This window comes from Schistocerca americana, chromosome 7 (assembly GCF_021461395.2).
Source record: "Schistocerca americana isolate TAMUIC-IGC-003095 chromosome 7, iqSchAmer2.1, whole genome shotgun sequence".
Classification (NCBI taxonomy): Eukaryota; Metazoa; Arthropoda; class Insecta; order Orthoptera; family Acrididae; genus Schistocerca; species Schistocerca americana.
Window position 1 is genome coordinate 428,504,423 of NC_060125.1, and position 27,948 is coordinate 428,532,370.

At 44.5% G+C, this 27,948-nt stretch overlaps 1 protein-coding gene across 1 annotated transcript in view; it reads left to right on the top strand.

Annotated features, from left to right (window-relative positions):
* Positions 1-27,948, top strand: part of LOC124622422 (venom carboxylesterase-6-like) — an 86,210-nt gene that overhangs the window by 29,611 nt on the left and 28,651 nt on the right. The window contains exons 5-7 of the mRNA XM_047148115.1: positions 6,401-6,600; positions 16,582-16,747; positions 21,422-21,603. Of these exons, the coding sequence (XP_047004071.1) occupies positions 6,401-6,600; positions 16,582-16,747; positions 21,422-21,603 (548 nt within the window). The remainder of the gene's footprint in view (positions 1-6,400; positions 6,601-16,581; positions 16,748-21,421; positions 21,604-27,948) is intronic.

The following is a 27,948-nucleotide window of genomic DNA, read 5'->3' on the forward strand; positions in this document are numbered from 1 at the left end:
ATCAAAGGAGTCTTCTCGGAATTTGCCTTAAGTGATTTAGGAAAATCACTGAAAACCAAAAACTGCATGATTGGAAAGGAGATTTTAACCATCGTCCTCGAGAATACTAGTTCAGTGCGCTAACCATAAGAGAAAAGGAAGACTAATTGAGTTCTGCTAATAGTGTATATAGTGTTCGAAAATCCTAAGAGGAGGAGGTATACTTGGAAAAGACGTAGAAAAGAAGGGAAGATTCCAGCTATATTCCAAAATGGTGACACAAAGATTCGTGAATCAAGTATTGAATAGTAAGGCGTACCCAGAAGCAAATGTAGACTTAGGTCAAAGTTTAATAATAATAAAGTGTAGACCGAAGTTTAAGAGAATCGTCCAAATTCACAATTTAGAAATAATAAAGAGTAAAAGTAGTTCAAATGGCTCTGAGCACTATGGGACTCAACATTTATGGTCATCAGTCCCCTAGAACTTAGAACAACTTAAACCTAACTAACCTAAGGACATCACACAACACCCAGTCATGACGAGGCAGAGAAAATTCCTGACCCCGTCGGGAATCGAACCCGGGAACCCGGGGGCGGGAAGCGAGAACGCTACCGCACGACCACGGGCTGCGGACAATAAAGAGTAGATAGAAGTTCAAGAGAATCGTCTCGAAAATTCAATGCGGAAGGAAATAGAATACTCAAATACTTAGGAAAGATGAGGTACGTTTGAAGTTTTCGAAAGCTGTCGATATTGCGACAGTGAATAACAAAGTAGGTAGTTCACTTCGAAATGAATGGACTTCTGTACAAACGGCTGTCACAGAAGTTGAAAAGACGAAGATAGGTACAACCAAGGTAACTGCAAATAAACCATGGGTAACACGAGAAATACTTCAATTCATAGACTAAAGAAGAAAGTATAAAAATGTGCAGAGAAAGGCAGGAATACAACAATACAAACTGATGAACCGAAACATTATGACCATCTGCTTAAAATCTTGTTTGCCTGCTTTTAGAACGAAATACATAAATTACTCGGCGTGTCAAGGATCCGAAAGCTTGTTGGTACGTTTGTGGAGATATGTGGCATTCGATGTCTACGCACAAGTCATGTAATTAGCGTCAATAAGGGGCCGCTGACTTCCGTACGCAGTGATGGCGCCAGATAGCGACCCGATGGGTTCCATAGTATTCACATCAGATGAATTTGGTCGCCGGGACGTCAACGTGAGTTCACTGTAACGCTCCTCAAGCCACTATAGCAGGGTTCTGCCTGCGAGATGTGGACACTTATACTGCTGAAAGATGGCATCGACGTCGGGGAGGATATTTAGCATGAAGTGATGCAGGTGGTTTGCAGCTGTCAGCGTGTCTTCCATTACTACCACAGGTCCCGTTCAAGAGCAGGAGAACGTCTCCCACAGCATAATACTGCTTCCACCAGCCTACGCCCGTGGCGCGCTGCATGTTTCGAGTCGCCGTTCACCTCGACGACGGCGCTTGTGGAGACGACCATCGACGTAATGTAGCAAAAATGTGACTCACCCGAAGAGCAGACACTTTTGCATTGACTGACGGTCGAATCTCGATGGTCCCGTTCGCTCTGCAATCGTAATTGACGATGTTGTTGTGCTAACAAGAGAACACGTAGAGATAGTCTGCAGCAGAGCTCAATGTTCAACTATGTACGAAGAACGGTGTGCTCCGAAACACTTGTGTGTGAAGCATCATTGTGCTCTTTCGGACAGAGATGCCAGAGGTCACCATCTACCCTAGTTTACAGAGTATACAAGTCTCTGTATCCCAGATTGTGCGAAGAGGCGTCGACGTCCATCCACTTAGGGCTTAGTGGTAGTTTCATTGTCTTTCTACCTCTTTCTGTAGATCTCAAGCAAGCACGTGAACATTCGGCCAGCTTCGCTGATTTCGAGTTATCCGTTCACACTATCTGCATAGTAATAATCTGCCACTTGTCAAATCGCTTATCTCAATGGTTTTCTCTATCTGCAGCCTACTCTTGGGTAGGGTGATGCCCCGTCCGTGTCCGCTCAGCGAACATACTTTTGTTACGCGTCACGTGTCCGCAACGTTACCAGGCGCCATCCAGCATCGCGATGGACAGTGGTCGTAATGTTTTGGCTTATCAGTGTAAATCACTTCAGAATGAAACAAACAGGACTTGCTGGGAAACCAAGGATGAAGGAAAAATATGAAGAAATTAAAAAAAGGAATGAAAATTCAGCATATAGAAAACTCTAAAGAAAAATCTTTGACGAAATTAAAAGCAAGGGCAGCAACATCAGAGTGCAAGTGTAACTCCATTATCAAGCGCAGGTGAGAGATCAGACCCGAGAAAAGAGTACATTAAGGGGGCCGCTACGACGGACAGGTCTTGCCTGATGACCTGATGGAAGTAGAGATGGGACTCAATATGGAAGACACAGGCAGAGTTTAAAGAGCTTTGGAACACATTCAATCAAACAGAGAACGGACTGATAAAATTTATTTGTAATTTACGAAACCAGTGTGGGAAGTAGGAACCAAAAGAATAATTCAATGTGGTGTGTAGAATCTATGAGACTGGAGGCATAGCATCAGACTTTTCGAAAAATATCGTCCAAACATCCAAAACAGGTAGCAAATCAAGTAAATGCAAGATTTATCGCACAGTCAGCTAAACGGCTGATGCATCGAAATTGCTGATAAGATTAGTAGGAGGAGAATGGAAAAGAAAATAGAGGACCCGTTAGCTGATGGTCAGTTTGGCTTTCGATAAGGTAATGGAACCAGAGAGGCAGTTCTGACATTGCGCTTGATAATGGACATTTTTACAGTATTTGTCGAATTAGTGAAGGTGTTTGAGACGGCTGAACGATGCAAGATGCTCGAAATTATGTGAAAAACAGGCGTGAGCTATCGGGAAAGATGGACAACATACAGTTTCTACGAAAGTCACGAGAAGATAGACAGATTGCTCGGATTAAAATGGGTTTAAGATGGGGCTGCATCTCTCGTCCCTTACTGCCCAGCCTCAACATCGAAAAATCAGTAACGTTAATAAAACGAAATTTCAGGAGTTGGATTAAAATTAAAGGTGGAAGGACATCAGTGATAAGAATCGCTGATGATATTGCTGTCGTTACTGTAAGGGAAGAAGACGTACAGCACGTACTGAATGGAATTAAAATCTAGTGAGGGGAGAAAATTTACTGAAACCGAAGAAAGACGAGAGAGTAGCAGAAATGAGGTTAGTGATAAACTCAAAATCAAAATTGATGATTACGTAGTAGACGAAATTAGAGAACTGTGACACTTTGGAAGCAAAATGAAATATAACAGACGAAGGAAGGTTGGCATGAAAAGCAAGCTACAATAGGCAAAGAGGGCATCCCCGACCAATTATCGTTTATTAGTTACAACATGTATTTTGAGAACGAAATACCTAATAACATGTAATTAGAGCGCAGTTTTGTACGGTAGAGAACCATAGACTGCGGGAAAACCGGGAAAGAACATAACAGAAGTGTTTCAGGAGTATTGCTACAGTAGAATACTGAAAATTGAGGGGAGCGACAAGAGGAAGAATGGGGAAGTTCGCCGCAGATTTGCCGGGGAGAGGAAGTGTGGAAATGATTAACAAGAAGTTGAAGCATGATGTCAGAGTATGTATTAAGACATCAGGGAAAAAATGTGCATGATGTTAGAGAGAGCTTAGAGCACGAAAGTTGCAATGGAAGACAAAGATCAGAGTATATACAATATAAAACTGAAGAAATAGAGGGCAGTTGCTGCTACTCCGAGACGAAGAAGTTGTACAGGAGAGTACTTCGCGGCGGACACATGTTACATAACTCCTTTCTCTAAACAGCGGGTCACAGGTTCTACGTATTTAAAGAAATCCAGCAAAGATAACACCGAAAGCTATTATAATGGGGATTTGTTCATGGAGTCCAACAGTCATTTTAAGTCACGGGTGAACAGTACTTCGGGTTAAAGGAAATTTCCTTGGTGTTAGTGTTCACCCCTGAGTTGATTATGAGTTGTCCGTGTACAAGCTGCAGAGCGAGCAAGTGATTCCCCGCTATGTCTTTCCCACTACGCTACAAAAAGCTGTTTTTTGTGACGTCATTTGGTAGGCCTGCAGTTTGCGGACCTACCTGAATGAAGCAGGGAATGGCGTGACCGCAGCTCAGTGACCTACCTTCCGGGGCGTTTTTACGCTCCACCACTATCCTGCACTCAACCTTCTGGCACTCCCAGAACAAAATTTATCCATCAACATCGCTCTACTGCACATAGACGTGACACACAAATTTACTATTTGTTCTAAACCCACTTCATTTAAAAATTAACATTAATTTCATACCATTAAAACACCAACTTTAATAATCTGCAACTTCTGCATCATGTACAGTACGGCAACTATTAGGTGTGGAGAAAAAAACGAATAGGACCTTTATTGTAAGAAATTTAGTGTAGTTTAATTTTGTTCCGTGAAATATTTTCGTTACACGCCCCGATTTTCGAGCTTTTCCAGATAAAGATAAAAAAAGTGACTGTCAAATGCCCCTCCACCCCTATGCTCCCCAATGGGAAATTTTGCTGTGTTGTTCATGACACTCTCTCCCACCACCGTACAAAAATTTGCAACTGCTGAAGTTTTTCTCTCTATTCCACCATTTTTGGTCTTTGGTAGGCTGGGCTGTCATCGAGCTCCCTTCATGCTGTTTTAATGCTGCCAGTGTTCGCGAGTGTGACTTCATTTTTGTCGTCCTCTCATTTTGCGTCAAAATCCTCTTCAGCGAACGTCCATCACGATCACTCGGAAAAAGATTCGTCCGCGTTATGGCAGCAGATGATGTCGTTCCTGACTGGGTGTTGTGTGATGCCCTTAGGTTAGTTAGGTTTAAGTAGTTCTAAGTTCTAGGGGACTGATGACCATAGATGTTAAGTCCCATAGTGCTCAGAGCCATCTGAACCATTTTTTTGATGTCGTTCCGCTTTCCCGGTACGCGATATATATCCAAGATAAGTGGCGTCGTGAAACACTGGACACTTTGGCTATCTTCGCTACGAAAGCACGCACCACAGAAGCACCATCAAAAGGTTCGCTTTAGAATTCCCTGAGCACCGACATAATGCACTGAAAATTGCTGCTCAGAACACTGTTCTGAAAACGACTGATAATTGCAAGACTTTGAGGACATTGTACAGACGCTGTTCGTGGTCAAATACAACAGTGGGCTCTGCAGGCTTGGCTAGCATCTGCGTTTATGTTCAAGCATGCATATCCCGCGGTGTTTCCTTATTGCCCACCGCCTGTAAATTACACATGTCGTCCCGCACTACGACCACTGCGTAACAAGAGTAGTGCCTTCTCAGAAGAAATTATATGTATTTTATGGTTTTTCTGTAGACACAATTTTGCTGCCGTTAGGGAAGCAGATGCATGAAAGTGTGGGAGTGAAGTGGCGGAACAACTACAAACTTTCTCTTAAGTTAAAGTACCCTATACTGTACGATTCTTGTGGGTAACACATCTAATTTGCACACAAATTTTGGCGGTATGTGGAACAAAGGCAATGTCGCGTCCAGCGGTAGTGAAATGGTGCCAACAAGTTAAGCTAAGGTGCACGGATATGAGTAGGGGGCAACGAGAAGGAAGCCTTTCGAAATCGACCACAGAAGACAATGTACAGGCAATCGAGGAAATGATTCCCAGCAATCACAGATTTTCCGACGATGAGAACCTTCACGAGGCGCTTCTCAAATGGACCAAGGAGCAAATTTCAATCGTCGAGGATGCGAACGAGTGGTAAATCATCGTAATCCTTGTTTATAGAGACTCGGTGACTTCGTTGAAAAATAGTGTCGTGTATCTGTCTCTTCCAATCTAAATATAGCATTCAATAAAATTTGTTTGCCGTGACACAATAATACGGCCTTGCCGCAGTGGCTACACCGGTTCCCGAGAGATCACTGAAGTTAAGCGCTGTTGGGCGTGTTCAGCACTTGGATGGGTGACCATCCGGGCCGCCATGAGCTGTTGCCATTTTTCGGGGTGCACTCAGCCTCATGATGCCAGCTGAGGAGCTACTCGACCGAATAGTAGCGGCTTCGGTCAAGAATACCATCATAACGACCGGGAGAGCGGTGTGCTGACCGCAGGCCCCTCCTATCCGCATCCTCCACTGAGGATGACATGGCGGTCGGATGGTCCCGGTAGGCCACTCGTGGCCTGAAGACGGGGTGTGACACAATAATATGTAACTTACCTTTTCGTACCGACTAGTTTGATAACCACTATTTGCATCTTTTTCCTGCGGTTTGTAAACTATCCCCGAGCACAACGGATTGTTCTGCAACAGATTTTATTGCCTTGTAGGCCTCCCGCATGTATGTTGGTCTGCACGCAGGTCTGTTCCGGGCCGTGATGATCCAGAACGGGCAGTCGGTGTCCCCGTGGGGAATCTTCCAGAACGCGCGCGGCATGGCCTTCCGGCTCGGCGCCCTCCTGGGTCTGCAGACCAACGACTCTCAGGAGCTGGCCGCCTTCCTGCGGCAGCAGGACGCCAACCTCTTCATCGACCGCCTCGACGACCTGCTCACGGATGACGTCAGTATTCTCAAATAAACACTTCTACTATGCTACGTGTCTAATGATAAAACCTCATTAGAGACCTCGTATTGCACTGCGCTCTTAGCTTAAACGTGGTTTACGCTTCTCCAAGATTTCCATCTACGCTTCTTTCGAAGACAGTATCCCATTTTACGCTGCTTACGTAGCACCTCACACAAATTTTTCTGGCTTCTATTTTACTGCAGAAATTTGTTTTCTCCCACCATTTAGATTCCTACACTGGACAATATTAGGAGTCAGTGCTCTCTTATAATACGTATACAACATCCAGTTCTTAACGCAGAGTTCGTTATCATCATTAACGTGATCATTACCCATTCGGTATCGAATTCTTACTTTCTGTATACTGGCATTATTCCGTCTAGTATGGGAATCGACTTTTCAGGATTTTACAGTTTCTTTTTAACCTTGTGGCCGGACGTCATTTATCAGACCACCGTCGTAAAAGTGACCTAAAGGAAAGAAATCATGTGGGCCACCTGTTTGTAAGTAAATGAAGCAGGCAAAAAGGAATACAAACGTCTCAAAAAATGAGATCGACAGGAAGTGCAAAATGGCTAGGCAGGCACGGCTAGAGGACAAATGTAAGGATGTAGAGGCTTATCTCACTAGGGGTAAGATAGATACTGCCTACAGGAAAATTAAAGAGACCTTTGCAGAAAAGAGAGACACTTATATGAATATCAAGACCTCAGATGGAAACCCAGTTTTAAGCGAAGAGGGGAAAGCAGAAAGGTGGAAGGAGTATATAGAGGGTCTATACAAGGGCGATGTACTTGAGGACAATATTGTGGAAGTGGAAGAGGATGTAGCTGAAGATGAAATGTCGAAACAAGGCCCCGGGAGTAGACAACATTCCATTAGAACTACTGACGGCCTTGGGAGAGCCAGTCCTGACAAAACTTTACCATCTGGTGAGCAAGTTGTACGAGACAGGCGAAATACCCTCAGACTTCAAGGAGAATATAATAATTCCAATCCCAAAGAAAGCAGTTGTTCACAGATGTGAAAATTACCGAACTATCAGTTTAATAAGTCACAGCTGAAAAATACTAACGCGAATTATTTACAGACGAATGGAAAAACTGGTAGAAGCCGACCTCGGGGAAGATCAGTTTGGATTCCGTAGAAATGTTGGAACACGTGGGGCAATACTGACCTTACGACTTATCTTATAAGAAAGATTAAGGAAAGGCAAACCTACGTTTCTAGCATTTGTAGACTTAGAGAAAGCTTTTGACAATGTTGACTGGAATGCTCTCTCCCAAATTCTAAAGGTGGCAGGGGTAAAATACAGGGAGCGAAAGGCTATTTACAATTTGTACAGAAACCGGATGGCAGTTACAAGAGTCGAGGGGCATGAAAAAGAAACAGTGGTTGGGAAGGGAGTGAGACAGGGTTGTAGCCTCTCCCCGATGTTATTCAATCTGTATATTGAGCAAGCAGTAAAGGGAACAAAAGAAAAATTTGGAGTAGATATTAAAATCCAGGGAGAAGAAATGAAAACTTTGAGGTTCGCCGATGACATTGTAATTCTGTCGGAGACAGCAAAGGACCTGGAAGAGCAGCTGAACGGAATGGCTAGTGTCTTGAAAGGAGGATATAAGATGAACATCAACAAAACCAAACGAGGATAATGGAATGTAGTCGAATTAAGTCGGGTGATGCTGAGGGAATTAGAATAGCAAATGAGACACTTAAAGTAGTAAAGGAGTTTTGCTATTTGGGGAGCAAAATAACTGATGATGGTCGAAGTAGAGAGGATATAAAATGTAGACTGGCAATGGCAAGGAAAGCGTTTCTGAAGAAGAGAAACTTGCTAACATCGAGTATAGATTTAAATGTGAGGAAGTCGTTTCTGAAAGTATTTTTTGTGGAGTGTAGTCATGTATGGAAGTGAAAAATGGACAATAAATAGTTTGGACAAGAAGAGAATAGAACCTTTTGAAATGTTGTGCTACAGAAGAATGTTGATGATTAGGTGGGTAGATCACGTAACTAATGGGGAGGTATTGAATAGGATTGGGGAGAAGAGAAGTTTGTGGCACAACTTGACTAGAAGAATGGATCGGTTGGTAGGACATGTCCTGAGGCATCAAGGGATTACAAATTTAGCATTGGAGGGTATCGTGGAGGGTAAAAATCGTAGAGGGAGACCACGAGATGAATACACTAAGCAGATTCAGAAGGATGTAGGTTGCAGTAGGTACTGAGAGATGAAGGAGCTTGCACAGGATACATTAGCGTGGAGAGCTGCATCAAACCAGTCTCAGGACTGAAGACCACAACAACAACAACCTGTTTGTGAATCGTATTTACCTTGTTCTGTGTATTATCGTACAGAAATAGGCAAAAAGTTAGTACACTCTTTTAGAGGTTTCCAATTCACTCAATATTCATTATTGCAACAGTACATATGTATGTTCACTAGTCGCACAAGCCACTTCTCGTTCCATCACATACCACACGTGCTCGATTGGAGACAAGACCGGATAACATACTGGCCAGGGTAGTTGCTAAGCGGCTTGCAGAGAACGTTTTCACGGGTAGTGTGTGGGCATTATCGTATTGAAAAAACACATCTTCCTGTTACAAGAACGCCAAAAGAACGGGTCTAACAACATTCAGCAAGTACCGAGATCTGTTTAGCGCCCCATACACAGACACCAAAGTTGAATGAGAACTGTAGCTTATAGCACCCCAGACCCTATGGCCTCGGATGGGTGAGTGTGTCTTGTACGAATGCTCCCTACGAAACAGCGCTCTCCATGTCTCCATGGTACCGGGAAAAGACCGTCACTTGCGTGCGTGAAGAATCAGCTTTCATCACTGAAGACCACGAAACGCCATTCGATCTTCCAAGTGATCCTTTGACGGCGATGCTGGGGCGCGAGTGGAAGACGGGCTAGAGGTGCGCGTGCCCAAACTTCCACTGCTAATAACCGGTTGGTAACAGTCTGTTATGGACGGTGGGCTCACAAGGCTTATAGGTTCTGTTGTAGCTGTACGATCTGCCACTGCTGCCCTTGCAGTACGATGATCGTGGCGTGCGTCTCTGCTGCAAGGACGTCCAGAACCTCGTCTGCGAGTATGAGAATGTTCACGTGACCATGGTTATCAGCATTGTTGCACAAATGACGCAGCGCGTGTAAACTGTGAGGCAGTTCTCCGAAAGGACCATCTTGTCACTCGGAAGGCGACAACTTCACCCCTTTCAAACTCGCTCATTTGCCACGAGTGCATCTCCGTGGCATTGATTGCCTGCTTGCATCACACAGAGCTTTCTAGCTATGAGTATTCCCTACTGAAGGGCAGACATGCTATGCCACTACGCTATCTGTTGACAGACGGCTCTGAAACTATTATCAGTGTATCAATTGTCCCTCAGGCGGCATGCCGTCGCATCAAAATCGACATCGGCTTTCCAGGAGTATTACATTTTTTCCTGTAGTCCAATTTGACTGTTTATTTAACTTTTCTCTCAGGCGAAATCTGGTGATCAGCCTAGCATTTGCCTGAACGAGAATGCCTAAGAACTACACACAGGTTGCCCGGGGTCGGTAATCTGCCCTGCGAATCCGATTTGGGTCTTTCGCTATACGAACTGGTATTACCCATTCCGCGTCCCTTGTTAGATAAAGGACTCATCCAGATTGTTCAGTGCATACGGTCCTCAACTATAAGTGCCCACGTTTATACTACTTGTCTTCTATTGCCTTATGTCCACCTGCCATTTAGTCGTCGTTTCGATCTCTTCTCGTCTCTTGGAATCCTGCAGAGAACTTCTTTACTGCATTTGACGATCGATTCGCTAGCATCATTTCCAGTCTATCTTAATTTAATTTCCATTACTGTCCTGCTCGCGCCCTCTAACCTGTCCCGTACAACCATTTCAATATTACCCTGCCTCTCCTAGTAAATGACGTCATTGTTTTCTCCATTTGAAGTCCACGTATCAGTGCAGTACTTCACAAAATGCGAAACACACTGTAAGCGTTACTTTTCAGGCACATTAGAACCTTTGTTACTAAAATCCCATTTAGATTAATCTTCTGTTAATTTTATTGCCGTCCTACGAGTCATTGTTTCGAACTGTTGTAAGTAAAGAAAACTTATCAGTTCCTTCTATAGCTTCATTGTTAACTTACACTAGTTATTCAAGTTCATTGTTCGAATTTATTTGCACTGGAGGAAAACAGTACATTGTCAAAACCAAACAAGTTCTAACAGGCAATTGCTCTTTAATTTTCTGTACAAGAATCTCAAAACACCCTCAGCGCTTCTGAGATTGGTTCCAGTTGTACGAAACCACAGTGTTTAACTATTCTTTATGCTTTGAATATACATATATACAGAGGTGTTCCGAGGGCTTCAGTGCGGGCTGTATACTCCTCAGGACGTCGAAACCTGAAATATCATAGTTACGTTAATTAGTCGGTGCGTATGCGGAGCACGCTGAAAAATAATTCCACTTCCTGCCATCAGGTGAAAATATGGCGCTGTAAGCACACAGAATGTCAAATCCAGAATGGAAAGTAGGAGACGAGGTACTAGCGGAAGTAAAGCTGTGAGAACGGGGCGTGAGTCATGCTTGTATAGCTGAGATGGTAGGGCACTTGTCCGCGAAAGGCAAAGGTCCAGAGTTCGAATCTCGGTCCGGCACACAGTCTTAATCTGCCAGGAAAGTTTCAGAATGTGAAATGTTTCCCACCTTGCCGTCAGCATGCTGTTTGTCGAGTGGCGACGCGTGCTGATTTCTTTTGTGAAGTTACTATTAGTGTGAAGCCTAAGAGGCCACTGAGGAGAAAGATCGTGCACAGCTGGTAAAGTTGTTTTATCGGAACGGTAGCAATAGCAGCGCTGCATTGCGGGAATGCAGAAGCCAGAACCTGCTGCGAAGAGGCCCCATGTCAATGAAACGGTTAAAGAATATGACCAATAAATTTAAAGAAACGGGTGAATTACTACTCAGGGAGAGGGAGGCGGCCCATACCCAGTTAGTTGTTAATGACGTCATTGTAGCTATAGCCGACCGTGCAGTACATGTCTCATTTTCTGCAGCCAGTGCTCGAGCTGTGCCATGGGAATTTTCTATCCCCACTCAAAATTTCAAGAAACTTTGCAGCGCATTTTACGCTGCAATCCTTATAAGAAACAGAATTTGCACCAAATGAAGCCATAAGATAGACTATACATGAAAATGGAAAACATGTGGCTGGGGAATAATTCTTTGGACGAACGAGGCACATTTTACTCTGCACGGTGCCGAAAATGCACAAAACTGTCCCCTATGGGGTTCTATTCTGCCTCATGTTGTGCAGGAACATCCAATTCATTCAGCTTATGATGTGGTTTCACAAGTTTCGTCATTCTTGGACCTTTTTTCTTCGAGGAGATAACACCTCAGGGGTCTGTCAGGTGTGAGGTGTAAAGGTGAGATTATAAGGACCTCCTCATGCAAGACGTGCTTCCAGCTTTGCAAGAACACAACTACGTCCACGCCACCATTTCCGTGCAAGATAGGGCGACAATACAAGTCGGTTGCCAGGTGAAAGATTTGCTTTGAGGAACTTTCGGTAATGACTGCATCATCTCTAGGCATTTTCAAGATATGTTCGCCGACCTAGATCCATGTAACATAAGGCTGTCTGGATTTAACCATACAGTAGTGGTGCGAGCCCTCGGGAAAAATTAGGGCTGTCTTTCCCCCTTGCTTTCATGCATTCGGAGTACCAGAGCAGCAAGTCCGTTTTGTCTGTTATTACAAGGCCAGATCAGTTAATCAGGTAGAATATTGTCCCAGAAACTTCTGGAAAAGTTGCTGCTCCCCTTCAGGAGCCAAACGCTTGTCTAGCCTCTCAACAGATACCCCTTCGTTGTGGTTGTACGTATGGTACAGCTATCTGTATCGCCGAGGGACACAAGCCACGCCACCAAAGGCAAGATCCATGGGGATGGTTACTCCTGACTGCTAACTGCTTACGGCGCCAGATTTTCTCCTGGTGGCAGAAAGTGAAACTATTTTTTCCCGCATACTCAGAGAGCACACCGACTAATGAACATACCTACCCCGCTTCAGCATCCTGCTATGTGTACAGCCCGCACTGCAGCAATTACAACCACCCGTTATTACATGTCATGCACATCACTTGGTCGACTTTCTCCCTTCTCTGATGCAAATTGCATCGTTCTACCATTAGAGAGCTCCCAATTATAGCATGTAACACGCTGGTGTGTAATGTAACTGCACTGCTGCCCATTAAAATTGCTACAAAGAGAAGAAATGCAAATGATAAACGGGTATTCATTGGACAAATATATTATACTAGAACTGACATGCGATTACATTTTCACGCAATTTGAGTGCATAGATCGTGAGAAACCTGTACCCAGAAAAACCACATCTGGACGTAATAACGGCCTTGATAGACCTGGGCATTGAGTCAAACAGAGCGTGGATGGCGTGTACAGGTACAGCTGCCCACGCAGCTTCAACACGATACCACAGTTCATCAAGAATAGTGACTGGCGTATTGTGGCGAGGCAGTTGCTCGGCCACCATTGACCAGGCGTTTTCAATTGGTGAGAGATCTAGAGAATGTGCTGGTCAGGGCAGCAGTCGAACATTTTCTGTATCGAGAAAGGCACGTACAGGATCTGCAACATGCGGTCGTGTATTAACCTGCTGAAATGTAGGTTTTCGCAGAGATCGAATGAAGGGTAGAGCCACGGGTCGTAACACATCTGAAATGTAACGTCCACTGTTCAAAGTGCCGTCAATGAGAACAAGAGGTCACCGAGACGTGTAACCAATGGCACCCCACACCATCGCGCAGGGTGATACGCCAGTATGGCGATGACGAATGCACGCTTCCAATGTGCGTTCACCGCGATGTCGCCAAACACGGATGCGACCATCAGGATGCTGTAAACAGAACCCGGATTCATCCGAAAAAATGACGTTTTGCTATTCGTGCACCCAGGTTCGTCGTTGAGTACACCAACGCAGGCGCTCCTGTCTGTGATGCAGCGTCAAGGGTAGCCGGAGCCATGGTCTCCGAGCTGAAAGTCCATGCTACTGCAAACGTCGTCGAACTGTTCGTGCAGATGGTTGTTGTCTTGCAAACGTCCCCATCTGTTGATTCAGGGATCGAGACGTGGCTGCACGATCCGTTACAGCCATGCGGATAAGATGCCTCTCATCTCGACTGCTAGTGATACGAGGCCGTGGGGATCCAGCACGGCGCTCCGTATTACCCTCCTCAACCCACTGATTCCATATTCTGCTAACAGTCCTTGAATCTCGACCAACGCGAGCAGCAATGTCGCTATACGATAAACTGCAATCGAGATAGGCTACAATCCGACCTTTATCAAAGTAGTAAATGTGATGGTATGCATTTCTCCTCCTTACACGAGGCATCACAACTACATTTCACCAGGCAATGCCGGTCAGCTGCTGTTTGTGTATGAGAAATCGGTTGGAAACTTTCCTAATGTCAGCACGATGTAGGTGTCGCCACCGGCGCCAACCTTGTGTGAATGGTCTGAAAAGCTAATCATTTGCATATCATAGCATCTTCTTCCCGTCTGTTAAATTTCGCGTCTGTAGCACGTCATCTTCGTGGTGTAGCAACTTTAATGGCCAGTAGTGTATGTGTCTGAAAAAAACCTCAGATAACTTAATGCGCGAAATAGAATAGTTCTTTCACATGTGGAGCACCCTCCCTTCAGCTTGTCAGTGTCCGACCACACACGAGGGCTGCGACATCTGCAACAATCCGACGCCCTGGTTTCACTGTGATCGGTAATCCTCCTTTCATTTCCGACTTTACCCCAACCGCGTTTCATCTGTTTCTAAAACTTAAAAAACAGCTTCGAGGACTTCACTTTGATAGCGATGAAGCGGTTCAAGCAGAAGTGAGGCTCCGTCACCAGCGTCAAAAATTCTAAGGCGACGGTAGTAACAAACTGGTCTCTCAGTGGGAGAAATGCGTTCGTCACTAGGGTGCCTTTGTTGAGAAATAAATATACAGACACGAATAATAAAAATGTAGAACATTAATAAAATTTGCTATATTCAAAATAGTTTAAGAATTTTCACGGGAAAATTTCGAAGGCATTACTTTTCAGCACGACTTCGTATTTCAAGTAACCTAGATAGGCAACCCATCTCACCCCATGTGCCCCAGTTGTGGATGATGCAACATGGGATGCCTGTTTTCAGGTGCATGATTTTTCTCACCCTATAATAGAATTGTCTCAAAATAGTTTTTTTTTTCGTTTTATAATTATTACGAGAAAGTTTTGTACGTTCGAAACAGTCAAACCATGTAATTCGCTACCACGTTTAACGAGAGGCAGCACGTCACCTATCAAATCTCCTGAAAGCGGATATCCATTATCGGTTGAAAACTACGTGAACTGCATTTGCATTACTTGTACGTCTGAGTGTTTGTTAAAAGGTAACAGATATTCATAAGTAACGTCTCAGGCACTTTAAGTCAATGTTCTTGTGAATGAACAAATATTTACACGGTGACTGTGATGCAGTAGGCCATACCTTAGCTGTATCCGAATCGGCGATGATGACTACAGTCCCGATTATTTAAGAGATGCTGTAGTGCCTTAGAGCATAGGGAGGTGTATAGACGACCTTTGGAAGGGGAGGGGAAGGAGGAAGAAACGGTACACGCACTGCAGAAGAAGACAGCTTGTTGTGCACACTTGCACATCCTGCATTACGTCATCACACGCATCTCTGGGTGGATCACTTGCAGTGTGATTTCATACACACCGACATCTTCACGTTCAAGCGCAAATTATCGGTGTTTGTAACTGACCCTGTAGACCGTTGTAGCATCAGGTAAAATTCACAAGTGTCTATAGCACTATTGGCAGTATACCATTCCACTGGATCACTGGCTGTCCTGTTCCCAGAACAGTCAAGATCGCCTTCGTTTCTGAAAGCTTTGCACCTTCGACAAACTCTCTGTAATCGAGTTGTCCACTCTCTGCCGTTGTTTCGTTCGATGCAGTTCCTGAGCATTAGAACCGTCTCCTTTGAAAGTGCATCATGCACTGACTTTGAGTGACATAACACATTTGTAAACTGTCCCTTATCGTAATGGAATGTAAGATCTGTTCTCGTGCTTGCTGTAAATAATAATCAATTGAAAGTTTCCGCCTTCTTTCTAGAACTCAATTTTGTTTCTTTCTTAAACAAATTTCATCACAGCGGATGTTCCTTTTATTGCTTCTGAATGATAAACATATAAAACTTTTTCTGGAGTACAAACATGTATATACTGACAGAGCTTTTTTTCTGTTGATTAGATTACAAACGGCCTTTGGTTTTAAACTTTCGTTATAAGAATGTCTGCCCAGTGAGAGTAAAAGCAAATCAGCTGCAAGTCTCCATTAATAGAATATGCCATCGGAAAAACAGGGATGTTGGGAAAACGTCAGTGTGCGCGAGAAAAACAGACACTGTCTTAACGTCCCTCTGTTACAGGTGACAGAGAAAACTGATGTTCATAATCCATCCAAAATTTTGTATGTATATATTTCAGAGGCAATAAAAAGGAAACCCAATAAATGTGACACAACTGCGGTGAAATGTGTTTGGGGAATAAAACGAAACTGCAAGAAGTCAAACACTTTTAATTCATTATCAGTTCCTGATGTTTGGAGGACATCGTAGACTCGTCGGTCTATTTGCCTCATAATCGACATCATTATACATCACGGATACATATATTTTGGGCTATAAAGAGGAAGCTGGTCAATACGCCATATTGACGATATGCAAGGCAAACTGCAGGTAACTATCAAACCTACTTTTTTCGGAAACTATTGTTGATGTGGAATGGAGGTTATCGACAAGTCGTAGTACGAAAAGATTCGAATATCATGCTGGTATCTTCATTTCTCGTCACTACATCGGTCGCCTTTCAGGAGAAAGCAAGATTGTCCCACCTCGGCTTCGCACCTGTCGTCGAACCCGACGTCGAAGGCGCTATCGTCACCGAACACCCCATCAAAGTACTCAAGGAGGGACGCTTCAACAAGGTTCCCGTCATCACGGGAGTGACATCTGGAGAGGGTTTGCTCTTCGTAACAAGTAAGTGACTTCACACTAATTACTGTCTTGTTATGGTATAACTTTAATATTTATCCTAGTGCTTGTCTACTATTTCCATATTCTTGCGATATGATCTGGAATTCTAACAAAAGTAAGTTATTTCCTGACATGTTTTGTGCACCAATTGGGCCGTTTCTAGCTTATAACTTGTATCTTTGCCGTGAGGTTACACTCTTTATTCGCAAGTAGCTGCATGTACGACTTTATCGCGTTTACTGTTCACACCCATGCTCCTGATACGCATGTATGTTTCTATGTGCTTGATAATGGAGCCGCACCTAAATGACAACAGTTAAATCACTCTTCCACAGCCCTAAGACTGTAGACAAATTTTACATGACGTTTAATACATTGAAGGTCCAAAGAAACAATTATAGACAGGCGTATTCAAACACAGAGATGTGTAAACAAGCAGAATACGGCGCTGCGGTCGGCAACGTCTATATAAAACAATTGTCTGGCGCAGTTGTTACATCAGTAACTGCTGCTGCAATCGCAGGTCATCAAGATTTAAGTGAGATTGAACGTGATGTTATAGTCGGCGCACGAGCGATGAGACACAGCATCTCCGAGGTAGCGATGAAGAGGAGATTTTCCTGTGCGACCATTTTACAAATGTAACGTGAATATTAGGAATCCGGTAAAACATCAAATGTCCGACATCGCTGCGGTCGAAAAATATCCTAGAAGAACGAGACCAACAACAGCTGACGAGAATCGCTGAATGCGACTGAATGTCAAGCCTAAGGGCCCGGGTTCGATTCTCGGCTGGGTCGGGGATTTTCTCCGTTCAAGGACTGGTTGTTGTGTTGCCCTAACCATCATCATTTCATCACCATCGACCCGCAAGTCACTGAAGTGGCGTCAAATCGAAAGATTTGCAACCGGCGAACGGTCTACCCAACGGGATGCCCTAGTCAAACGACATTTACATTTTAATATGACAGAATTCCAACCCTTTCGCAAATTGCTGCAGATTTCAGTACTGGGGCATCATAAAGTGTCTGCGTGCGAACAATTCAACGAAACATCGTCGATATGGGCTTTCGGAGCCGATGTCCGACTCGTGTACCCATGATGGCTGCGCGACACAAAGATTTACGCCTCGCTTGGACCCGTCAACACCGACATTGGACTGGAAACATATTGCCTGCCCGGCGGATGTCGTGTCATTGTATATAGCAGATGGGCGTGTACTGGAATGGAGACAACCTCAGGAATCCATGGATTCTGTATGTGAGCAGGGGACTGTTGAAGCTGGTGGAGACTCTGTAATGGTGTGGAGCGTATGCAGTTCGAGTGATATGAGACCCCTGATAAACTAGATACGACTCTGACAGGTGGCACACAAGTATGCATCCTTCGTGATCACCCGCATCCATTCATGTCCACTATGTATTTCGACGAACTTGGGCAATTCCAACAGGACAATGCGACACCCCACACGTTCAAAATTGCTACACAGTGGCTCCTGGAACACGCTTCTGAGTTTATACACTTCATCTGGCTACCACATTCCCCAGACATGAACATTATTGAGCATATCTGGGATGCCTTGCAACGTGCTGTTCAGAAGAGATCACCATCCCCTCGAACTCTTACGGATTTATGGACCGCCCTGCAGGCTTCATGGTGTCAATTCGCTCCAGCACTACTTCAGACACTAGTAGAGTTCCTGCCACGTCGTGTTGCGGCACTTCTGCGTGCTCGCGGGGTCCCTACACGATACTAGGCAGGTGTGCCAGTTTCTTTGGCTCTTCAGTTTATCACACATTAGACGAGAATCCTGGGATAAGGAAACATATCTAAGAAAAACAGACATCCACTTGCGCTCTCAGTACAAAATGAATTTCGGCTTAAATTTGATTAAGGGTACTTGCACGGCCATTACAGGAGTATTAAAGTTTTTTAGGCAAACTTTTGATAGTTAATAGTACACTGTTTTCTGAAATCTCAGTCCTGAATACTATTACATGTCATGCCTTGTTTCCTACTGACCACCGGGAGCAGTAATTAAAACTTTGCATTAATGCCGATTTGATCGGCGACGCTAGTCACGTTGCTGGCCTAGGCAGCTGGCTCGGCGAACAACCACTTTCCCCCTTTCGAGGCACTGCCAATAGACCCTTCACACAGTGATAAGTGAGGATCACACAGACGGAGTATCCCAGGTATCGAGTACGATGTGTCTGCGATTCACTGAGATAATATCAAGCGCCTTGTGCGCCATACAACATGATGTGTATGCGAACAAATGAGGTAGTACCAAGTGTCTTGTACATTCTACAGTCTACCGTCACGCGGAAGGCAAGTAAAAGATCAGATTACATTCCGATCGTGTGGCAGCACGCCGAACTATCCCATACGATATGGTAACTGGAACAGGTAATGTCCCATTCAGTAGGAGTCTACATCCACAATGAGCAAGTGAATACTTTCTACATACATACTTCAGTTGAAGACCTTTGGTATATGGGAATGTTGAGGAATGGTGAGATTCGTGAAATAAGAGATGTTCAAAGATACTTGTTCCTCGCGATCACTATGTACAGGTATACGCTGACCAGCTAGTCTCAGAAAATAAATATTTTAAAATATTTGACATCGAACATATAATAGGTGGGCTACCAAAAAAGTGAAACTTCTGGAAGGAGAGGACGAAACGAAATTAAGCTCCACGTGTTAAGGCGATATTTGACATTAAAAATCGAGTCAAATTCGCTACTAATCAGTATGGCATTTCGCTCCCCTCTGGCCTGGTTGCAGCCACTGTTTCGGTTGGGAACGTTTCCCAAGTTGTCGTATCCTCTTCTGAGGCAAGCTAGTCCACAACTCTTGTAACACTTGAAACATATCTCTGATACTGGTACTGGAACAGAGTTGACATTCGAGCTTGTTCCTCACATACTCAATCGGGGCAGACCTGGGGATCACCTTAGCATCACGCAGACAGTTCACTGAGACAAGAACTATGTGGGTACGAGCACTGTCGTACAGAAAAATGGCAAAAGAATACTGTCCCATTGGAGTTAACACAAGAAGACGCAGGATGTAGGCCTACGTGACGTATTGTTGTATCACCAGAGTCTCCTCAACCATTGACATCCGTGACCTGAAGTCGAACTTGAAGGCCCCCCCCCCCCCCCCCCCCAGTCATGAGCCCGGGACTAGCACCTCTGTGCCTTTCCAAAATATCGGAAGAACGGGAACTCTACCTACCACACTCGTCGACGATGGTCGTCCAGGAGACAGCAGAACCGCGATTCACCGCTGAACACGATGTGCGCCATTCAGCAGCAGCCCGTGCTTCCCATTCAGGGCACCGTTCCAGACGCAACAGTTTATGTAATAGCGTTTAAGCCAGTTTATGCGTGGAACGGTAATTCCCTATCCCAGCTGCTGCTAGTCTACGACCCGTGATGCGGCATGACACAGAATGTTGCAGAAGTCCACTACTTGTTCTCGGATGGCAGATGCAGGCACGGGGGGCCTACGATGTGCTTCGTCCACCACACGACGATAATCCCTTGCGGTGGTCAGATGTTGTCGACAGCAAACTTTAGGATGAGTATGTCTGCTCTCTCGTTCTCATGTAGTCCAACATACGACCACTGTCACATCCGACTTCCCAAAATTATGAATATTGCACCAATCGACCAGCTGGCCAAATGGAAAGCCGTTACGAACACTGTCAGGTGAATGCTGCATCGTATTAGTAGGCGTCATCTCCCTGTCCTTCACAGTGATCAACCAACATCTGACGCCGTTCTTGCTTTTTTCCTACCCTGCCATACCTGGTAACAACACTAAACGCGAAGAAAACTAATGCAATCGTTGCCATTCTACTTGTTACAGAGAACTGCAACTCCAGTCATATACTTATCGGCCGACAGTGTGTGCGTACACGAAGTTACATTGAAATGCGACCATCTGTTCTGTGTGTTTCACTTTTTTCATCGGGCAGTGTACTACGTCACCTGTTAAACATATCACGGTGCTTTCCTGTCCAAGACAGACACTTTATTGGCCTCCCGTACCATTTCATTGTTGTTGATTATTCCAATCCGCTTCCCATAAAGGGAAGGTTCACAGGACGCATAATGATCCATCAAGAAGTAGTTGATTTGATAACGGGGAGAAGGAGTGGTACACCAACGGTTTTTTTTTTGCGTTATCAATCTGACTGGTTTGATGCGGTGCACCACGAATTCGTCTCCTGTACAAACCTTTTCATCTTAGAGTAGCACTTGCAACAGATATCCCAGGTTATTTGCTGGATGTGTTCCAATTTCTGTCTTCCTCTGCAGATTTTATCCTCTACAGCTTCCTCTAGTACCGAGGTAGCTTTTTGTACTGTCTTGACAGATGTCCTGTCATCCTGTCCCTTCTTCATGGCAGTGTATTCACCGCCGATTCAGACCAAGTACACACATTCAAATTTTTTTAGCTTTCAGTATTTATGAAAGAATGATGAGCCGTTGAGAGATACATTATAGAAGTGAAAAAAACTAGGACAACAGCAACAACAACTGCCACAGCCACAGAACCATTACAGGATGTTGCTGAACGAAGCTGTATGTAGATGCTGCAGTGACTCTTAACGCGTGTAAAGTTGTATTAATAAACATCTGCTAAGCGTCTTGTTTCTTGCAGATGAAGGCCTCCTGGCCGACCCGGCGGAGCTGCAGAACTTCAACGACAAGTTTGAGGTCGCCACAGCCCCGCACGTGCACTTACCCACCGAAGAGGAGCGCATCAACGCCACGAGGAAGATACACGACTTCTACTTCGGGGACGGCGACATCACACTGGACGATGCTCAGGGTCTTGTCGACGTGAGTACTGAAACTTTATCGGTTACAAGTTTCTCCTTCCGTCGGTAGTATGGCACGCTGGTTGCCGTTAGCTGCTTGTCGTGTCTCTTGCCGTGACAGTAAACATGTGGCCATCGGCTTTAACGTGTCCTTTAGCGACTTGTCGGCTAGCAATGTGGCTTCATAGAGACCGCGTAATTTGACTGAAATCATCACGAGTATTCACCGCACACTAGCGTAAGACCGACACGATTGCATCACTAATGACACAGTCGTCGGCGACGCAACTGACATCAAGTCATGGGAAAAACTTATCAGAATACACACTGGCTACCAACCCTGGAAATCGTGGGCCCGCAGACTTACTTTATAGAAGGTATAATGGGGCGTGTATGCACAAGTGGTAGACAGAATTTGCTCTACTGGAAAACTACTTCAGCGTTTCGTCATATGGTGCTCACATCATAAAAAACGAGAGTCCCTCTCGTGGCAGGTGCAGGCGTGATAGGACCGCTTCTGTTTGCAATGCGTGTAAATGAAATAGTAGGAAGTGTATGATGCTCTTAAGACTGTTCGAGGATGACGCGATTGCCCGTAACAATGTAGCAACAGCAGAAAACAGAATCGATTTGCAGAGTGGCGCTCAGAGGACTGATGAATGGTGCAGACTCTGGTACTTGAGTCTGAATGTAAATGAATGTAATTCACTGTGCATACATAGGAAAATAAAGCCACTACTGTACAGCTATTGATGAGAAACTGCTGGGAGCAGTATCTTCCATAAAATATGTAGGAATAACTATCCATAGCGACCTTAAGTGGTTTGTCCACGTAAAAGAAAAAACAGGCAAAGTAGATGCCAGACTGAAATTCATAGAGTGAATCTGAAGGAAACGTAACTCATCCACGAAGGGAGTGATTTAGAATGCACTTGTTCGACCTGTTCTTCAGCATTGTTCATCAATCTGATAGTGAGACTCTTCAAATGGTTCAAATGGCTCTGAGCACTATGGGACTCAACTGCTGAGGTCATTAGTCCCCTAGAACTTAGAACTAGTTAAACCTAACTAACCTAAGGACATCACAAACATCCATGCCCGAGGCAGGATTCGAACCTGCGACCGTAGCGGTCTTGCGGTTCCAGACTGCAGCGCCTTTAACCGCACGGCCACTTCGGCCGGCGTGAAACTCTTCCTACGTAGGTCTAATACAAGAGACAGAGAAGATCCAACGAAGAGTGGCGCCTTTCGTGACAGGAGCGTTCAGTCGCGCGAGAGCATTACTGAGATGCTCAACAAATTGCATTATCAGACGTTACAAGAGAAGCGTTGTACATCACGGGAAGTTTACTTCCCAAATTTCGTGAAAGCACTTTGCGGGAGCAAACGGATAACGTATTACATCCTCCCACATACATCTCGCTTACTGACCAAGACGAGAAAATTAGAGGAATTGGAGCCCATACAGAGGCTTACCGACATTCATTCTTCACACGCGCCATTCGTCGGTGGATCAATGTATGGGGGGGAGAGGGGGGGGGGGGGGAAATCAGATAGTTGCACCACAAGTATACTTCGCCACTCATTATGAATCGGCTTGCGGGGTATGACGTGGATGTAGATGTTGAGATGTAGTTGTACAGAGCCACAGGCCAGTTTATGGGGAAACGTGTCACGAAGCATACAGACACCTAGTGAATTGTCTTGGGGTTAGATTTATATGGATCTACTCTGTATTGCTCTGCATTTGATGCAATTTCGGGGAGGCCAGGGTGGGGGTAAATGTAAAAACAGTCTCCATAACAGTTCAGTACATCAGAACTTCGTCATCATCAGGTGCATCGTCGAAATATTGTTACCGTCACAAGCTATTATCTGGAGAAAGGCCCATGAAGCTATAAGTCAGTTTCAGCTATCAAAAAATAGGAAATTTTACCGGATAATTTCTTAAAATTCATTTTTGCCAAATATGAATGCATAGTTTTACTCACATTGTTGGCAAGACCCGCCGTTGATAATTCTGAATGTCACAACGTAGTCATTTACACGTAATGTCTCACTTATGGTGACACTATTAACAGATCCGAAACAAAACGTAGTCATTACGAGGCTATAGTTAAGCTGCACTCATTTTTCTGCGGTAAGGTGGGCACAAACGATACCATATTTGTGGTTATTTGTATCCCACAATCTCTTAGTGATAGGTTTTTTGCTTCACAATGAATTTCCTTGTTTCCCTGGGGTAATGTAGATTGCTGATAACATAGTCTCAGTACATTTGAGCTTAATAATTTACTGGTAGCAAATTATTGTCACAGATACTTTCCCTGAGGTTGGCCACAACAGTTCCCTTGCTATCATAGTTGTCATCGTACCATGCGATGACTTATTACTGATTCGGAGATCCCTAATAAGTGACGTTCCTACCACCTCGAAAGAATGTTCGTTGCTGGTTATCTATGGGTCTTTTGCTTACATCAAGGCTTGGATTTTTCTCATGAACAAGACTATTCTGCAGGGATCCGCCGTTTAATCAAACGCCGCAGCTGCGTTTACGTCTGAGGTACCAAAGCGTTGTTGCCGGCATATAGGAGCTCGTACACAACTACGTTAGTAGCTTTGCTTTTTGTTTAAGGCGAGAAACATTGATAATGCTCCCATCAGCCTCTGTGTGTAAATACAGTAGTGGAAATCAGTATAAAGGCAAGGATATTTTAGGACAAGTAACATTGTCGGTTATAATAGTTGTGCACAGTGAATATTCAATAATATGAGATCCAGTATACCGACGAATGCAATCATACAGTTATGGCATTTAACGCCAGTTGTACAATATACAACAAGACGTCAACGATTCATGTGATAGAGGGTAGAACTCGGTTCAAAAGCAGTCGGTTCAGTGCGGTGTTTGTGCGTGCGTTCATGGCTTTATTGCAGGCGGCAAACACACATCATTATTGACGTACATTAAATGAATCAGCAACTGCGAATATCGACAACCATCATTTGCAGAATGGAATGACAGCAATGACAATTTTTGCCAGACCATTTGGGCATACGTGCACGACTCATCGACAAACCCGAACTTCTATTACGTATATTCCCCTACTGGTCAGACGTTGTACTTGAAAGTCGCTTGCCCGCTATCGGTAGATAAATACGATGTTGCAGTGTCTCTGTTGTTCTGGTTACGATGCAAACTTTGCATCGTAATCAGAATAACACAGGGACTGTAATATCGTATCGTCGCCATTAGCGACAGTACATATTGTGCTCATAAACCACGATCGTGAGCCGGCCGGCGTGGCCGAGCTGTTCTAGGCGATACAGTCTGGAACTGCGCGACCGCTACTGTCGCAGGTTCGAATCCTGCCTCGGGCATGGACGTATGTGATGTCCTTAGGTTAATTAGGCTTAAGTACTTCTAAGTTCTACGGGACTGATGACGGTAGATGTTAAGTCCCATAGTGCTCAGAGCAATTTGAACCATTTTTTTGTTCTAGGGAACTAATGAGGTCAGAGGTTAAGTCCAATAGTGCTCAGAGCCACTTGAAACATTTTGTGCCACTATCGTGACGTTGCCACACGGAAAACAGTTATGGTGTTATGAAACGGCAAAAATCTGTGCGTAGGAGGAAATGGGACTCTCTAATCGATAAATTGCCAAGAAATTGAACTGTTCAAGTACACTGATCGATAATTTAGTTCAACTGGGCACACGATATAGACGGAACGGGAAATGTGGGTCAACTAGGAAACTACACAAGGCTTCAAAACGGCAATCTTTGTGCAAAGCAAGGGCCACAAACCGTTATTCGTCTTAGCTTGGTTGGCGATTTACAGTTGTCAATAACTGCCAGCCGTGTACGACAAATTTCACCAACTGACAAACATCTTGCGTTCAAGAAACGACTGCAGTTTGAGTTTGCCCAAAAACTCCTGCAGAATGGGATAATGTGATCTTTAGTGATGAGAAAAAGTGCAGTTTAGATGAGTCGGAGGGTTTTCGCTATTATTTGCATGCTCTGGCAGCAGAGCAGTTGGTAAGAATGAGCAGAGATTTTGGTAGTGGAATTGTTATGATTTAGGCTGTCTTCTGTGGTGAAGGTAACTCACGCATTACTTCGCTGAACACTACAATTAACTCCCACTTGTATACTGAGGCCGAGCGGTTCTAGGCGCTTCAGTCTGGAACCGCGCGACCGCTACGTTCGCAGGTTCGAATCCTGCCCCGGGCATGGATGTGTGTGATGTCATTAGGTTAGTTAGGTTTAAGTAGTTGTAAGTTCTAGGGGATTGATGACGTCAGATGTTAAGTCCCATAGTGTTCAGAGCCATTTGAACCATTTGTATGAGATGGTAGGGGCAGTAATGATTAGAATGTATGAGGACCTAGGGAACGAAAGTCTAATGTTACAACTTAATGCATCCTTGCATATTTCTGATACAACCAAACAGTGGTTTGAAAATAAAGATATCGATGTCTTGCCCTAGCATGCGCGCAGCGCGGATTGTAACCTCTTGTGAAACCTTCGGAAATACTTGCATAGAAAGAAGGATCCTTTATTGTATGATTATATGATAGCGGAACAAACACTGGTAGCAGTTACTTCTGTAAAATATCTGGGAGTATGCGTACGGAACGATTTGAAGTGGAATGATCATATAAAACTAATTGTTGGTCAGGCGGGTACCAGGTTGAGATTCATTGGGAGAGTGCTTAGAAAATGTAGTCCATCAACAAAGGAGGTGGCTTACAAAACACTCGTTCGACCTATACTTGAGTATTGCTCATCAGTGTGGGATCCGTACCAGGTCGGGTTGACGGAGGAGATAGAGAAGATCCAAAGAAGAGCGGCGCGATTCGTCACTGGGTTATTTGGTAACCGTGATAGCGTTACGGAGATGTTTAATAAACTCAAGTGGCAGACTCTGCAAGAGAGGCGCTCTGCATCGCGGTGTAGCTTGCTCGCCAGGTTTCGAGAGGGTGCGTTTCTGGATGAGGTATCAAATATATTGCTTCCCCCTACTTATACCTCCCGAGGAGATCACGAATGTAAAATTAGAGAGATTAGAGCGCGCACGGAGGCTTTCAGACAGTCGTTCTTCCCGCGAACCATACGCGACTGGAACAGGAAAGGGAGGTAATGACAGTGGCACGTAAAGTGCCCTCCGCCACACACCGTTGGGTGGCTTGCGGAGTATCAATGTAGATGTAGATGTAGGGCGTGCGTGGTTATTGTAATGGAAGGCAACTGGAGGCCACATGTGAGCCGGAAAGAGCGATACGAGAAGAGTTGGCGACAATTTTAGTGAAAGAACTACAAATCCTAACAAAAACAATGCCGGTGACAATTTAGGAAAGAAACTATGTGATTCCGTCATGAATTTTTCTCTTATATCCATCTAGTACTTTTATAATAAACTCGATACATGCTGGCTTCAGACATTGTACTACTACAGTAGGAACCCTACCTTTACACTAGTTTTCACTATTGTACACACAAATTCAGTAACGACAAGCAGTTTTTTACGGTCATGCGTTAAACAAAAGTCCCACACAATACTTCGGAAGACTGAATCAGCTGTTGAAGCGGCTGGGCACTTCACCTTCGGTTTATGCTGTTGCTCTGAGGCGGCGGTTATCGCGTCCTCTGTAGAACAGGGGCGCTGCAAGCTGTCCACAGCCAGCGTTGCAGTAGCAGCGCCATAAAAATCAAGTTCGGCAAAGCCTTGCACTTCCTGGAGTTAGATTACTGTAAGCACGTCAGTGAGACTACGGTTGTGATGGTTTAGAATCTCGTCTCGGATTCTATTATCAGGAAGATACTTGAATAATGACATCACGATCCATTTTATCTTGAAATGAGACTCCACAAGATCAGTTAAACTATTCTCGTTCGTGGCCTTGATTTCAGCAATCCGTTATTCTGTTGACTCGTACGAAAAAATTTGAAACGAGCAAAAGCTACATGAATCTGAGCGTTGAAGAACAGACCAGTTTTTAAAAAAATGTCTTCATGTGCTAGTATTTTGGGCTCTGTGGGAACAACTTCCTATACAATCCATAAATATATACTCCTTCCAATGAACAAAAGGAAGGACGTCGTGATTCACCTGATACTTCGTAAACTGCGAAATGCTGCTCTGAGTTCAGGCGGTAGGCCTATTCTGTCCACTACTCTCATTTTGCATCAAAAGAGGGGAAGGGAAGGGGCAGCACACGGCAGCTGGGATTCTGTGCTTCAGTCTTAGTTTGCTAGGTTTGCTGTGCGTCCAGTAATCTGCCAACGGCAATGTTGAAAGATGTAACTTGTTAGCTCTGAAAATGAATAAGTACATTTAATGACAGTTCTCCAGATGTTAG